This window comes from Engystomops pustulosus, unplaced genomic scaffold, assembly GCF_040894005.1.
Source record: "Engystomops pustulosus unplaced genomic scaffold, aEngPut4.maternal MAT_SCAFFOLD_158, whole genome shotgun sequence".
Taxonomy (NCBI): domain Eukaryota; kingdom Metazoa; phylum Chordata; class Amphibia; order Anura; family Leptodactylidae; genus Engystomops; species Engystomops pustulosus.
This window is the reverse complement of record NW_027285038.1, coordinates 233878-252863: the sequence shown is the minus strand read 5'-3', so window position 1 is coordinate 252863 and position 18986 is coordinate 233878. Positions and strand designations below refer to the sequence as shown.

The 18986-nt window shown below is 48.6% G+C and overlaps 1 protein-coding gene across 1 annotated transcript in view; it reads left to right on the top strand.

The window, feature by feature from the left end:
* Window positions 1-1764: 1764 nt before the first annotated feature.
* The window catches only part of GARNL3 (GTPase activating Rap/RanGAP domain like 3), a 236191-nt gene continuing 218969 nt past the window's right edge, over window positions 1765-18986 (top strand). Inside the window, 1 exon segment of the mRNA XM_072131865.1 lies at window positions 1765-1854. Coding sequence (XP_071987966.1) covers window positions 1765-1854 — 90 coding nt within the window.

Genomic DNA, 18986 nt, shown 5'->3' with positions numbered 1-18986 from the left:
ATATATACCGTATATACATCTATATACACCGGGGTATAGTCACTGTATACAGATACCCATCACCCAGCGTGACATCACATATATACCGTATATACATCTATATACACCGGGGTATAGTCACTGTATACAGATACCCATCACCCAGCGTGACATCACATATATACCGTATATACATCTATATACACCGGGGTATAGTCACTGTATACAGATACCCATCACCCAGCGTGACATCACATATATACCATATATACATCTATTTACACCGGGGTATAGTCACTGTATACAGATACCCATCACCCAGCGTGACATCACATATATACTGTATATACATCTATATACACCGGGGTATAGTCACTGTATACAGATACCCATCACCCAGCGTGACATCACATATATACTGTATATACACCTATATACACCGGGGTATAGTCACTGTATACAGATACCCATCACCCAGCGTTACATCACATATATACCGTATATACACCTATATACACCGGGGTATAGTCACTGTATACAGATACCCATCACCCAGCGTGACATCACATATATACTGTATATACACCTATATACACCGGGGTATAGTCACTGTATACAGATACCCATCACCCAGCGTGACATCACATATATACTGTATATACATCTATATACACCGGGGTATAGTCACTGTATACAGATACCCATCACCCAGCGTGACATCACATATATACTGTATATACACCTATATACACCGGGGTATAGTCACTGTATACAGATACCCATCACCCAGCGTGACATCACATATATACTGTATATACACCTATATACACCGGGGTATAGTCACTGTATACAGATACCCATCACCCAGCGTGACATCACATATATACTGTATATACACCTATATACACCGGGGTATAGTCACTGTATACAGATACCCATCACCCAGCGTGACATCACATATATACTGTATATACATCTATATACACCGGGGTATAGTCACTGTATACAGATACCCATCACCCAGCGTGACATCACATATATACTGTATATACACCTATATACACCGGGGTATAGTCACTGTATACAGATACCCATCACCCAGCGTGACATCACATATATACTGTATATACACCTATATACACCGGGGTATAGTCACTGTATACAGATACCCATCACCCAGCGTGACATCACATATATACCGTATACACATCTATATACACCGGGGTATAGTCACTGTATACAGATACCCATCACCCAGCGTGACATCACATATATACTGTATATACACCTATATACACCGGGGTATAGTCACTGTATACAGATACCCATCACCCAGCGTGACATCACATATATACTGTATATACACCTATATACACCGGGGTATAGTCACTGTATACAGATACCCATCACCCAGCGTGACATCACATATATACTGTATATACATCTATATACACCGGGGTATAGTCACTGTATACAGATACCCATCACCCAGCGTGACATCACATATATGTATCGGGCGGGGCCCGTGCCGGGGGTGCATGTATTTTGCGGGGCCCGTGCCGGGGGTGCATGTATTGGACGGGGCCCGTGCCGGGGGTTTATGTATTGGGCGGGGCCCGTGCCGGGGGTGCATGTATGGGCGGGGCCCGTGCCGGGGGTGCATGTATGGACGGGGCCCGTGCCAGGGTGCATGTATCGGCGGGGCCTATGCATCGGGGTCATACTGGCGTCACCCCCATCTCCTCGCTGCCTGCCATCCACACGTCCCACCTCATATGTTGAGTTATGAAGCTTCTCTCTTCCAGCTCCGTCTCTGAAGACCTGGGCTGCAGACGTGGAGAATTCAGCAGGAAACACTACGGATCAGTAGAGCTGGTAAGTGACTGTAACCTACCTACCTGCAGATGTAGATAGCTGGGGATCTCTGGGTTACAAGAGGGAATGGCCGACCCCCCCCCTAACCTAGATCTGGTGTGTGCCGTCCACTATCAATACGACTGCTGCTCCCAAAATCCGACAAACATACACGTTTACTGCCCAGAATCTGCAAGTAATATTAAAGGGAACACGTCAGGCAAATAAACCCCCGAATCTAAATATATTTTCATAAACTGCCTGTCAGCACCCGTCCAGCAACCGCGCAGCCACCCCAGGCTTGGCGCTGTCAGACTAGGTAAATAGTGGGAACTCACCCTGCGATGTCCCTGCGGGCTAAGGCCCTGCCTACGGCAGATAAACCGCCCTGACAAGGGCAAACCCACTATCAGGAACCTAACTGACAGTCACTTAGTGTCCCTACAAGGTGACAGGGAGACTTACCTCGTCTGGCAGCTGCTGGATGGTGGAGCGGACAGGTACCCGGAAATACAGATATAGGTCAGTGTTCACACTGGTAACAGAAACAGACACACGACAGACAGGATGGCGGGGTCACACTAGGAGATAAACGGTACTGAGAGACACCCAACAGATACAAGCGTAGGCAAACAAACCGGGTCAAAACCAAGATGGTGGCAAAGGTCCAGAATCGTATAGCAAATAGAATGGTCAGAAGAAGAAGTCACTACACAGAATAGCAAGAAACACAAGAGCACCAGATACACAGGAGACTGAATAACCAGCACTAGATACACAGGAGACTGAATAACCAGCACCGGATACACAGGAGACTGAATAACCAGCACTAGATACACAGGAGACTGAATAACCAGCACCAGATACCCAGGAGACTGAATAACCAGCACCGGATACACAGGAGACTGAATAACCAGCACTAGATACACAGGAGACTGAATAACCAGCACCAGATACACAGGAGACTGAATAACCAGCACCGGATACACAGGAGACTGAGTAACCAGCACTAGATACACAGGAGACTGAATAACCAGCACCGGATACACAGGAGACTGAATAACCAGCACTAGATACACAGGAGACTGAATAACCAGCACCAGATACCCAGGAGACTGAATAACCAGCACCGGATACACAGGAGACTGAATAACCAGCACTAGATACACAGGAGACTGAATAACCAGCACCGGATACACAGGAGACTGAATAACCAGCACTAGATACACAGGAGACTGAATAACCAGCCCCGGATACACAGGAGACTGAATAACCAGCCTTGGATACACAGGAGACTGAATAACCAGCACCAGATACACAGGAGACTGAATAACCAGCACTAGATACACAGGAGACTGAATAACCAGCACTAGATACACAGGAGACTGAATAACCAGCACCGGATACACAGGAGACTGAATAACCAGCACTAGATACACAGGAGACTGAATAACCAGCACTAGATACACAGGAGACTGAATAACCAGCACCAGATACACAGGAGACTGAATAACCAGCACCAGATACACAGGAGACTGAATAACCAGCACTAGATACACAGGAGACTGAATAACCAGCACCAGATACACAGGAGACTGAATAACCAGCACTAGATACACAGGAGACTGAATAACCAGCACCAGATACACAGGAGACTGAATAACCAGCACCGTATACACAGGAGACTGAATAACCAGCACTAGATACACAGGAGACTGAATAACCAGCACCGGATACACAGGAGACTGAATAACCAGCACCGGATACACAGGAGACTGAATAACCAGCACTAGATACACAGGAGACTGAATAACCAGCACTAGATACACAGGAGACTGAATAACCAGCACCGGATACACAGGAGACTGAATAACCAGCACTAGATACACAGGAGACTGAATAACCAGCACCGGATACACAGGAGACTGAATAACCAGCACTAGATACACAGGAGACTGAATAACCAGCACTAGATACACAGGAGACTGAATAACCAGCACCGGATACACAGGAGACTGAATAACCAGCACCGGATACACAGGAGACTGAATAACCAGCACTAGATACACAGGAGACTGAATAACCAGCACTAGATACACAGGAGACTGAATAACCAGCACCGGATACACAGGAGACTGAATAACCAGCACTAGATACACAGGAGACTGAATAACCAGCACCGGATACACAGGAGACTGAATAACCAGCACTAGATACACAGGAGACTGAATAACCAGCACTAGATACACAGGAGACTGAATAACCAGCACCGGATACACAGGAGACTGAATAACCAGCACTAGATACACAGGAGACTGAATAACCAGCACCGGATACACAGGAGACTGAATAACCAGCACTAGATACACAGGAGACTGAATAACCAGCACTAGATACACAGGAGACTGAATAACCAGCACCGGATACACAGGAGACTGAATAACCAGCACCGGATACACAGGAGACTGAATAACCAGCACTAGATACACAGGAGACTGAATAACCAGCACTAGATACACAGGAGACTGAATAACCAGCACCGGATACACAGGAGACTGAATAACCAGCACTAGATACACAGGAGACTGAATAACCAGCACCGGATACACAGGAGACTGAATAACCAGCACTAGATACACAGGAGACTGAATAACCAGCACTAGATACACAGGAGACTGAATAACCAGCACCGTATACACAGGAGACTGCAATAACCAGCACCAGATACACAGGAGACTGCAATAACCAGCACTAGATACACAGGAGACTGAATAACCAGCACCGGATACACAGGAGACTGAATAACCAGCACCGGATACACAGGAGACTGAATAACCAGCACTAGATACACAGGAGACTGAATAACCAGCACCAGATACACAGGAGACTGAATAACCAGCACCAGATACACAGGAGACTGAATAACCAGCACCGTATACACAGGAGACTGAATAACCAGCACTAGATACACAGGAGACTGAATAACCAGCACTAGATACACAGGAGACTGAATAACCAGCACTAGATACACAGGAGACTGAATAACCAGCACTAGATACACAGGAGACTGAATAACCAGCACCGGATACACAGGAGACTGAATAACCAGCACTAGATACACAGGAGACTGAATAACCAGCACTAGATACACAGGAGACTGAATAACCAGCACTAGATACACAGGAGACTGAATAACCAGCACCAGATACACAGGAGACTGAATAACCAGCACCGGATACACAGGAGACTGAATAACCAGCACCAGATACACAGGAGACTGAATAACCAGAACTGGATACACAGGAGACTGAATAACCAGCACCAGATACACAGGAGACTGAATAACCAGCACCGGATACACAGGAGACTGAATAACCAGCACTAGATACACAGGAGACTGAATAACCAGCACTAGATACACAGGAGACTGAATAACCAGCACCGGATACACAGGAGACTAAATAACCAGCACCGGATACACAGGAGACTGAATAACCAGCCCCGGATACACAGGAGACTGAATAACCAGCACTAGATACACAGGAGACTGAATAACCAGCACCGGATACACAGGAGACTGAGTAACCAGCACTAGATACACAGGAGACTGAATAACCAGCACTAGATACACAGGAGACTGAATAACCAGCACCGGATACACAGGAGACTGAATAACCAGCACCGGATACACAGGAGACTGAATAACCAGCCCCGGATACACAGGAGACTGCAATAACCAGCACCAGATACACAGGAGACTGAATAACCAGCACCGGATACACAGGAGACTGAATAACCAGCACCGGATACACAGGAGACTGAATAACCAGCACTAGATACACAGGAGACTGAATAACCAGCACTAGATACACAGGAGACTGAATAACCAGCACCGGATACACAGGAGACTGAATAACCAGCACCGGATACACAGGAGACTGAATAACCAGCACTAGATACACAGGAGACTGAATAACCAGCACTAGATACACAGGAGACTGAATAACCAGCACGGATACACAGGAGACTGAATAACCAGCACTAGATGCACAGGAGACTGAATAACCAGCACCGGATACACAGGAGACTGAATAACCAGCACTAGATACACAGGAGACTGAATAACCAGCACCAGATACACAGGAGACTGAATAACCAGCCCCGGATACACAGGAGACTGCAATAACCAGCACCAGATACACAGGAGACTGCAATAACCAGCACTAGATACACAGGAGACTGCAATAACCAGCACCAGATACACAGGAGACTGCAATAACCAGCACTAGATACACAGGAGACTGAATAACCAGCACTAGATACACAGGAGACTGAATAACCAGCACTAGATACACAGGAGACTGAATAACCAGCACGGATACACAGGAGACTGAATAACCAGCACTAGATACACAGGAGACTGAATAACCAGCACCAGATACACAGGAGACTGAATAACCAGCACCGGATACACAGGAGACTGAATAACCAGCACCAGATACACAGGAGACTGAATAACCAGCACCAGATACACAGGAGACTGAATAACCAGCACTAGATACACAGGAGACTGAATAACCAGCACCAGATACACAGGAGACTGAATAACCAGCACCAGATACACAGGAGACTGAATAACCAGCACTAGATACACAGGAGACTGAATAACCAGCACTAGATACACAGGAGACTGAATAACCAGCACCAGATACACAGGAGACTGAATAACCAGCACTAGATACACAGGAGACTGAATAACCAGCACTAGATACACAGGAGACTGAATAACCAGCACCAGATACACAGGAGACTGAATAACCAGCACCGTATACACAGGAGACTGAATAACCAGCACCGGATACACAGGAGACTGAATAACCAGCACTAGATACACAGGAGACTGAATAACCAGCACTAGATACACAGGAGACTGAATAACCAGCACCGGATACACAGGAGACTGAATAACCAGCACCGGATACACAGGAGACTGAATAACCAGCACCGGATACACAGGAGACTGAATAACCAGCACCAGATGAAGGGCAGAATATAAGGCAGTAATGGACACCGCCCCCAGCACCACGTCCATCACTCAAACCGCAGCTGCAGGTAAACAATTACAGAGACACACCCAGCTTTCCCAGGATCAGAAATGGAGCTGTCAATCACAGGCAGCACTGGGTGTGGTTTTCCAGCAAGAAGCCTGAAACCTGATCCAGCAGAACAATTTGCGAGTTCTGACACTGGCATTAGAAAGCATTGGGGGATATTTATGCGCTCGTGCGCCAGCGTATGATCGCCCCGCCGCTGCAAATTCGCAGCCCGATACATCAAGAGGCAGGGCCTGGCGTAGAAAAAAACGCAGCCGGCAGCAGCGAGTGCGCAGGCGCGGGGACAGTAACGCCCCGCGCCGGCCCACTCCCGTCCGGCCGCGCCCCCCCGCTCGGCCGGCCGCGCCCCCCTTCACGCCCCTTCACGCCCCACTGGCGTGAAGGTGGAGGATTGGGGAAAATAATCGTAAAAGCTAGCAATAAGCCTGCATTTGCGATTATTTCAGGGCCTCTGCGCCACTGGCGGTGCGCAGAGGTCCTGATAAATATGCCCCCTTGCCTCTATCCCTGCATTGTCCTTCTACAGGCCTGTAAACTTAAAGGGGTATTCCAGGAATCAGCAGCATTCATATAGAAATGGGCACTCAGAATAGAAGCTAATGTGTAATTAGTTGTTATTTAAAATGTTGCTCCCCTTAGCAGAAGAATGCTGCTGACATAGACTGTGATGGAGAATTATAATGCTCCCGGACCTTTAATCAGTCCGTTAATTTCCTCCGCGCGGTCCGTTGCGGTGCGGACACAGGACAGAAGATGGCCGCTGGTCACATGTCCACATCAAATGTCCTGCACCTGCCTGGGCAGGTCATGTGATCACCACTACGTTTGGCTGTATTCGGTTGGTTGAAGTGCATCCAGTATGGCCAGTGTTGTGGTGATGGCAGTTACACATCATTACTATGGTAACAGAGCAGCACAGTCTGTTACATCATCATTACCATGGTAACAGAGCAGCACAGTCTCTTACATCATCATTACCATGGTAACAGAGCAGCACAGTCTCTTACATCATCATTACCATGGTAACAGAGCAGCACAGTCTCTTACATCATCATTACCATGGTAACAGAGCAGCACAGTCTGTTACATCATCATTACCATGGTAACAGAGCAGCACAGTCTCTTACATCATCATTACCATGGTAACAGAGCAGCACAGTCTCTTACATCATCATTACCATGGTAACAGAGCAGCACAGTCTCTTACATCATCATTACCATGGTAACAGAGCAGCACAGTCTGTTACATCATCATTACCATGGTAACAGAGCAGCACAGTCTGTTACATCATCATTACCATGGTAACAGAGCAGCACAGTCTGTTACATCATCATTACCATGGTAACAGAGCAGCACAGTCTGTTACATCATCATTACCATGGTAACAGAGCAGCACAGTCTGTTACATCATCATTAGCATGGTAACAGAGCAGCACAGTCTGTTACATCATCATTACCATGGTAACAGAGCAGCACAGTCTGTTACATCATCATTACTATGGTAACAGAGCAGCACAGTCTCTTACATCATCATTACCATGGTAACAGAGCAGCACAGTCTGTTACATCATCATTACCTTGGTAACAGAGCAGCACAGTCTGTTACATCATCATTACCTTGGTAACAGAGCAGCACAGTCTGTTACATCATCATTACCATGGTAACAGAGCAGCACAGTCTGTTACATCATCCTTACCATGGTAACAGAGCAGCACAGTCTGTTACATCATCATTACTATGGTAACAGAGCAGCACAGTCTGTTACATCATCATTGGGGGCAGAGCATAAGATGGAGGAGGAGTTATTGAGAACTAAAGGATCATGGAACTTGTAGTTTCCAGTGGCGACCATCTTAGTGATTACTCCACCTACTTTAGAGAGGCCATACATTTTGTAAATCATAAAATCAAACAATTTGAGCTGCGTTTTGTGACTAATGACATTGAGTATTGTTGTATTCATTTATTTTTATATTCTCATGGTTTTTTGTGTCAGACGTTCATATTCCCGGAATACCCCTTTAAGCAATGGGGTCATAAAGCTGTATGCAAATTACCTGTGAGAGGTCCAATAAGTCATTAGCATATTCAAGCTGTCCAGCTTATTCATGAGTGAGAGGCACAGCCACACCCCCAGTGCTTGACTGACAGCCTGTATAATGGTGTGAGGTATAATGCCTCCTCCATGTGTCTCCTGGTGCTTGCGCCCCCTGCAGCCTGTGTGTATGAGATACTCCTATACACATGACTGACAGCCTGTATAATGGTGTGAGTAATGGCTCCTCCATGTTCCTCCTGGTGCTGGCGCCCCCTGCAGCCTGTGTGTATGATATACTCCTATACACATGACTGACAGCCTGTATAATGGTGTGAGGTATAATGCTGTAATGGCTCCTCCATGTGCTTCTGGTGCTCGCGCCCCCTGCAGCCTGTGTGTATGAGATACTCCTATACACATGACTGACAGCCTGTATAATGATGTGAGGTATAATGGTGTAATGGCTCCTCCATGTGCTTCCTGGTGCTGGCGCCCCCTGCAGCCTGTGTGTATGAGATACTCCTATACACATGACTGACAGCCTGTATAATGGTGTGAGGTGTAATGGCTCCTCCATGTGCTTCCTGGTGCTGGCGCCCCATGCAGCCTGTGTGTATGAGATACTCCTATACACATGACTGACAGCATGTATAATGATGTGAGGTATAATAGTGTAATGGCTCCTCCATGTGCTCCCTGGTGCTGGCGCCCCCTGCAGCCTGTGTGTATGAGATACTCCTATACACATGACTGACAGCATGTAGAATGATGTGAGGTATAATGGTGTAATGCCTCCTCCATGTGCTTCTGGTGCTGGCGCCCCCTGCAGCCTGTGTGTATGAGATACTTCTATACACATGACTAACAGCCTGTATAATGATGTGAGGTATAATGGTGTAATGTCTCCTCCATGTGCTTCCTGGTGCTGGCGCCCCTTGCAGCCTGTGTGTATGAGATACTCCTATACACATGACTGACAGCCTGTATAATGGTGTGAGGTATAATGCCTCCTCCATGTGTCTCCTGGTGCTGGCGCCCCCTGCAGCCTGTGTGTATGAGATACTCCTATACACATGACTGACAGCCTGTATAATGGTGTGAGTAATGGCTCCTCCATGTTCCTCCTGGTGCTGGCGCCCCCTGCAGCCTGTGTGTATGAGATACTCCTATACACATGACTGACAGCCTGTATAATGGTGTGAGGTATAATGCTGTAATGGCTCCTCCATGTGCTTCTGGTGCTCGCGCCCCCTGCAGCCTGTGTGTATGAGATACTCCTATACACATGACTGACAGCCTGTATAATGATGTGAGGTATAATGGTGTAATGGCTCCTCCATGTGCTTCCTGGTGCTGGCGCCCCCTGCAGCCTGTGTGTATGAGATACTCCTATACACATGACTGACAGCCTGTATAATGGTGTGAGGTGTAATGGCTCCTCCATGTGCTTCCTGGTGCTGGCGCCCCATGCAGCCTGTGTGTATGAGATACTCCTATACACATGACTGACAGCATGTATAATGATGTGAGGTATAATAGTGTAATGGCTCCTCCATGTGCTCCCTGGTGCTGGCGCCCCCTGCAGCCTGTGTGTATGAGATACTCCTATACACATGACTGACAGCCTGTATAATGGTGTGAGGTATATTGGTGTAATGGCTCCTCCATGTGCTTCCTGGTGCTGGCGCCCCCTGCAGCCTGTGTGTATGAGATACTTCTATACACATGACTGACAGCCTGTATAATGATGTGAGGTATAATGGTGTAATGGCTCCTCCATGTGCTTTCTGGTGCTGGCGCCCCCTGCAGCCTGTGTGTATGAGATACTCCTATACACATGACTGACAGTCTGTATAATGATGTGAGGTATAATGGTGTAATGGCTCCTCCATGTGCTTCCTGGTGCTGGCGCCCCCTGCAGCCTGTGTGTGTATGAGATACTCCTATACACATGACTGACAGCCTGTATAATGATGTGAGTAATGGCTCCTCCATGTTCCTCCTGGTGCTGACGCCCTCTGCAGCCTCTGTGTGTATGAGATACTCCTATACACATGACTGACAGCCTGTATAATGATGTGAGGTATAATGGTGTAATGGCTCCTCTATGTGCTTCCTGGTGCTGGCGCTCCCTGCAGCCTGTGTGTATGAGATACTCCTATACACATGACTGACAGCCTGTATAATGATGTGAGGTATAATGGTGTAATGGCTCCTCCATATGCTTCCTGGTGCTGGCGCCCCCTGCAGCCTGTGTGTATGAGATACTCCTATACACATGACTGACAGCCTGTATAATGATGTGAGGTATAATGGTGTAATGGCTCATCCATGTGCTTCCTGGTGCTGGCGCCCCCTGCAGCCTGTGTGTATGAGATACTCCTATACACATGACTGACAGTCTGTATAATGATGTGAGGTATAATGGTGTAATGGCTCCTCCATGTGCTTCCTGGTGCTGGCGCCCCCTGCAGCCTGTGTGTGTATGAGATACTCCTATACACATGACTGACAGCCTGTATAATGATGTGAGTAATGGCTCCTCCATGTTCCTCCTGGTGCTGACGCCCCCCTGCACATAGTACACCCCCCTGCACATAGTACACCCCCCTGCACATAGTACACCCCCCTGCACATAGTACACTCCCTGCACATAGTACACTCCCTGCACATAGTACACCCCCCTGCACATAGTACACTTCCCTGCACATAGTACACCTCCCTGCACATAGTACACCTCCCTGCACATAGTACACTCCCTGCACATAGTACACCTCCCTGCACATAGTACACTCCCTGCACATAGTACACCTCTCTGCACATAGTACACCCCTCTGCACATAGTACACCCCTCTGCACATAGTACACCCCTCTGCACATAGTACACCCCCCAGCACATAGTACACAGGACGCTGCACATAATACACCCCCTGCACATAATACACCCCCTGCACATAGTACACTCCCTGCACATAGTACACTCCCTGCACATAGTACACCCCTCTGCACATAGTACACCCCTCTGCACATAGTACACCCCTCTGCACATAGTACACCCCTCTGCACATAGTACACCCCCCAGCACATAGTACACAGGACACTGCACATAATACACTCCCTGCACATAGTACACCCCTCTGCACATAGTACACCCCTCTGCACATAGTACACCCCTCTGCACATAGTACACCCCTCTGCACATAGTACACCCCCCAGCACATAGTACACAGGACACTGCACATAATACACAGGACACTGCACATAATACACTCCCTGCACATAGTACACCCCTCTGCACATAGTACACCCCTCTGCACATAGTACACTCCCTGCACATAGTACACCCCTCTGCACATAGTACACCCCTCTGCACATAGTACACCCCCCAGCACATAGTACACAGGACACTGCACATAATACACTCCCTGCACATAGTACACCCCTCTGCACATAGTACACCCCTCTGCACATAGTACACCCCTCTGCACATAGTAATAATACACTCTATGCACATAGTACACCCCCTGCATATAGTACACCCCCTGCACATAGTATATCCCCTGCACATAGTACACCCCCTGCACATAGTGCCTCCTGGTGCTGACGCCCCCTGCAGCCTGTGTGTGTATGAGATACTCCTATACACATGACTGACAGCCTGTATAATGATGTGACACTCCTGGCGCCCCCTGCAGCCTGTGTGTATGAGATACTCCTATACACATGACTGACAGCCTGCATAATGGTGTAATGGCTCCTCCATGTGCTTCTGGTGCTGGCGCCCCCTGCAGCCTGTGTGTATGAGATACTCCTATACACATGACTGACAGCCTGTATAATGATGTGAGGTATAATGGTGTAATGGCTCCTCCATGTGCTTCTGGTGCTGGCGCCCCCTGCAGCCTGTGTGTATGAGATACTCCTATACACATGACTGACAGTCTGTATAATGATGTGAGGTATAATGGTGTAATGGCTCCTCCATGTGCTTCCTGGTGCTGGCGCCCCCTGCAGCCTGTGTGTATGAGATACTCCTATACACATGACTGACAGCCTGTATAATGATGTGATGTATAATGGTGTAATGGCTCCTCCATGTGCTTCCTGGTGCTGGCGCCCCCTGCAGCCTGTGTGTGTATGAGATACTCCTATACACATGACTGACAGCCTGTATAATGATGTGAGGTATAATGGTGTTATGGCTCCCCCATGTGCTTCCTGGTGCTGGCGCCCCCTGCAGCCTGTATGTATGAGATACTCCTATACACATGACTGACAGCCTGTATAATGGTGTGAGGTATAATGGTGTAATGCCTCCTCCAAATACCTCCTGGTGTACATTGTACACCCCCTGCACATAGTACACCCCCTGCACATAGTACACCCCCTGCACATAGTACACACTGCATATAGTACACCCCCTGCACATTGTACACACTGCACATAGTACACACTGCACATAGTACACACTGCACATAGTACACCCCCTGCACATAGTACACCCCCTGCACATAGTACACCCCCTGCACATAGTACACCCTGCACATAGTACACAGGACACTGCACATAGTACACACTGCACATAGTACACAGGACACTGCACATAGTACACACCCTGCACATAGTACACACTGCACATAGTACACACTGCACATAGTACACTCCCTGCGCATAGTACACCCCCCTGCACGTAGTACACCCCCTGCACGTAGTACACCCCCTGCACGTAGTACACCCCTCTGCACATAGTACACCCCTCTGCACATAGTACACCCCTCTGCACATAGTACACCCCCCAGCACATAGTACACAGGACACTGCACATAATACACCCCCTGCACATAGTAAACTCCCTGCACATAGTACACTCCCTGCACATAGTACACTCCCTGCACATAGTACACCCCCTGCACATAGTACACCCCCTGCACATAGTACACCCCCTGCACATTGTACACCCCTCTGCACATAGTACACCCCCCTGCACATAGTACACAGGACACTGCACATAATACACCCCCTGCACATAGTACACCCCCTGCACATAGTACATCCCCTGCACATAGTACACCACCTGCACATAGTGCCTCCTGGTGCTGGCGCCCTCTGCAGCCTGTGTGTGTATGAGATTCTCCTATACACATGACTGACAGCCTGTATAATGATGTGACACTCCTGGCGCCCCCTGCAGCCTGTGTGTATGAGATACTCCTATACACATGACTGACAGCCTGTATAATGATGTGAGGTATAATAGTGTAATGGCTCCTCCATGTGCTTCCTGGTGCTGGCGCCCCCTGCAGCCTGTGTGTATGAGATACTCCTATACACATGACTGACAGCCTGTATAATGATGTGAGGTATAATAGTGTAATGGCTCCTCCATGTGCCTCCTGGTGCTGGCGCCCCCTGCAGCCTGTGTGTATGAGATACTCCTATACACATGACTGACAGCCTGTATAATGATGTGAGGTATAATGGTGTAATGGCTCCTCCATGTGCTTCCTGGTGCTGGCGCCCCCTGCAGCCTGTGTGTATGAGATACTCCTATACACATGACTGACAGCCTGTATAATGGTGTGAGGTGTAATGGCTCCTCCATGTGCTTCCTGGTGCTGGCGCCCCATGCAGCCTGTGTGTATGAGATACTCCTATACACATGACTGACAGCATGTATAATGATGTGAGGTATAATAGTGTAATGGCTCCTCCATGTGCTCCCTGGTGCTGGCGCCCCCTGCAGCCTGTGTGTATGAGATACTCCTATACACATGACTGACAGCCTGTATAATGATGTGAGGTATAATGGTGTAATGGCTCCTCCATGTGCTTCCTGGTGCTGGCGCCCCCTGCAGCCTGTGTGTATGAGATACTCCTATACACATGACTGACAGTCTGTATAATGATGTGAGGTATAATGGTGTAATGGCTCCTCCATGTGCTTCCTGGTGCTGGCGCCCCCTGCAGCCTGTATGTATGAGATACTCCTATACACATGACTGACAGCCTGTATAATGATGTGAGGTATAATGGTGTAATGGCTCCTCCATGTGCTTCCTGGTGCTGGCGCCCTCTGCAGCCTGTGTGTGTATGAGATACTCCTATACACATGACTGACAGCCTGTATAATGATGTGAGGTATAATGGTGTAATGGCTCCTCTATGTGCTTCCTGGTGCTGGCGCTCCCTGCAGCCTGTGTGTATGAGATACTCCTATACACATGACTGACAGCCTGTATAATGATGTGAGGTATAATGGTGTAATGGCTCCTCCATATGCTTCCTGGTGCTGGCGCCCCCTGCAGCCTGTGTGTATGAGATACTCCTATACACATGACTGACAGCCTGTATAATGATGTGAGGTATAATGGTGTAATGGCTCATCCATGTGCTTCCTGGTGCTGGCGCCCCCTGCAGCCTGTGTGTATGAGATACTCCTATACACATGACTGACAGTCTGTATAATGATGTGAGGTATAATGGTGTAATGGCTCCTCCATGTGCTTCCTGGTGCTGGCGCCCCCTGCAGCCTGTGTGTGTATGAGATACTCCTATACACATGACTGACAGCCTGTATAATGATGTGAGTAATGGCTCCTCCATGTTCCTCCTGGTGCTGACGCCCCCCTGCACATAGTACACCCCCCTGCACATAGTACACCCCCCTGCACATAGTACACCCCCCTGCACATAGTACACTCCCTGCACATAGTACACTCCCTGCACATAGTACACCCCCCTGCACATAGTACACTTCCCTGCACATAGTACACCTCCCTGCACATAGTACACCTCCCTGCACATAGTACACTCCCTGCACATAGTACACCTCCCTGCACATAGTACACTCCCTGCACATAGTACACCTCTCTGCACATAGTACACCCCTCTGCACATAGTACACCCCTCTGCACATAGTACACCCCTCTGCACATAGTACACCCCCCAGCACATAGTACACAGGACGCTGCACATAATACACCCCCTGCACATAATACACCCCCTGCACATAGTACACTCCCTGCACATAGTACACTCCCTGCACATAGTACACCCCTCTGCACATAGTACACCCCTCTGCACATAGTACACCCCTCTGCACATAGTACACCCCTCTGCACATAGTACACCCCCCAGCACATAGTACACAGGACACTGCACATAATACACTCCCTACACATAGTACACCCCTCTGCACATAGTACACCCCTCTGCACATAGTACACCCCTCTGCACATAGTACACCCCTCTGCACATAGTACACCCCCCAGCACATAGTACACAGGACACTGCACATAATACACAGGACACTGCACATAATACACTCCCTGCACATAGTACACCCCTCTGCACATAGTACACCCCTCTGCACATAGTACACTCCCTGCACATAGTACACCCCTCTGCACATAGTACACCCCTCTGCACATAGTACACCCCTCTGCACATAGTACACCCCCCAGCACATAGTACACAGGACACTGCACATAATACACTCCCTGCACATAGTACACCCCTCTGCACATAGTACACCCCTCTGCACATAGTACACCCCTCTGCACATAGTAATAATACACTCTATGCACATAGTACACCCCCTGCATATAGTACACCCCCTGCACATAGTATATCCCCTGCACATAGTACACCCCCTGCACATAGTGCCTCCTGGTGCTGACGCCCCCTGCAGCCTGTGTGTGTATGAGATACTCCTATACACATGACTGACAGCCTGTATAATGATGTGACACTCCTGGCGCCCCCTGCAGCCTGTGTGTATGAGATACTCCTATACACATGACTGACAGCCTGCATAATGGTGTAATGGCTCCTCCATGTGCTTCTGGTGCTGGCGCCCCCTGCAGCCTGTGTGTATGAGATACTCCTATACACATGACTGACAGCCTGTATAATGATGTGAGGTATAATGGTGTAATGGCTCCTCCATGTGCTTCTGGTGCTGGCGCCCCCTGCAGCCTGTGTGTATGAGATACTCCTATACACATGACTGACAGTCTGTATAATGATGTGAGGTATAATGGTGTAATGGCTCCTCCATGTGCTTCCTGGTGCTGGCGCCCCCTGCAGCCTGTGTGTATGAGATACTCCTATACACATGACTGACAGCCTGTATAATGATGTGATGTATAATGGTGTAATGGCTCCTCCATGTGCTTCCTGGTGCTGGCGCCCCCTGCAGCCTGTGTGTGTATGAGATACTCCTATACACATGACTGACAGCCTGTATAATGATGTGAGGTATAATGGTGTTATGGCTCCCCCATGTGCTTCCTGGTGCTGGCGCCCCCTGCAGCCTGTATGTATGAGATACTCCTATACACATGACTGACAGCCTGTATAATGGTGTGAGGTATAATGGTGTAATGCCTCCTCCAAATACCTCCTGGTGTACATTGTACACCCCCTGCACATAGTACACCCCCTGCACATAGTACACCCCCTGCACATAGTACACACTGCATATAGTACACCCCCTGCACATTGTACACACTGCACATAGTACACACTGCACATAGTACACACTGCACATAGTACACCCCCTGCACATAGTACACCCCCTGCACATAGTACACCCCCTGCACATAGTACACCCTGCACATAGTACACAGGACACTGCACATAGTACACACTGCACATAGTACACAGGACACTGCACATAGTACACACCCTGCACATAGTACACACTGCACATAGTACACACTGCACATAGTACACTCCCTGCGCATAGTACACCCCCCTGCACGTAGTACACCCCCTGCACGTAGTACACCCCCTGCACGTAGTACACCCCTCTGCACATAGTACACCCCTCTGCACATAGTACACCCCTCTGCACATAGTACACCCCCCAGCACATAGTACACAGGACACTGCACATAATACACCCCCTGCACATAGTAAACTCCCTGCACATAGTACACTCCCTGCACATAGTACACTCCCTGCACATAGTACACCCCCTGCACATAGTACACCCCCTGCACATAGTACACCCCCTGCACATTGTACACCCCTCTGCACATAGTACACCCCCCTGCACATAGTACACAGGACACTGCACATAATACACCCCCTGCACATAGTACACCCCCTGCACATAGTACATCCCCTGCACATAGTACACCACCTGCACATAGTGCCTCCTGGTGCTGGCGCCCTCTGCAGCCTGTGTGTGTATGAGATTCTCCTATACACATGACTGACAGCCTGTATAATGATGTGACACTCCTGGCGCCCCCTGCAGCCTGTGTGTATGAGATACTCCTATACACATGACTGACAGCCTGTATAATGATGTGAGGTATAATAGTGTAATGGCTCCTCCATGTGCTTCCTGGTGCTGGCGCCCCCTGCAGCCTGTGTGTATGAGATACTCCTATACACATGACTGACAGCCTGTATAATGATGTGAGGTATAATAGTGTAATGGCTCCTCCATGTGCCTCCTGGTGCTGGCGCCCCCTGCAGCCTGTGTGTATGAGATACTCCTATACACATGACTGACAGCCTGTATAATGATGTGAGGTATAATGGTGTAATGGCTCCTCCATGTGCTTCCTGGTGCTGGCGCCCCCTGCAGCCTGTGTGTATGAGATACTCCTATACACATGACTGACAGCATGTATAATGATGTGAGGTATAATGGTGTAATGGCTCCTCTATATGCTTCCTGGTGCTGGCGCCCCCTGCAGCCTGTGTGTATGAGATACTCCTATACAACTGACTGACAGCCTGTATAATGGTGTGAGGTATAATGGTGTAATGGCTCATCCATGTGCTTCCTGGTGCTGGCGCCCTCTGCAGCCTGTGTGTGTATGAGATACTCCTGTACACATGACTGACAGCCTGTATAATGATGTGAGGTATAATGGTGTAAGGTCTCCTCCATGTGCTTCCTGGTGCTGGCGCCCTCTGCAGCCTGTATGTATGAGATACTCCTATACACATGACTGACAGCCTGTATAATGGTGTGAGGTA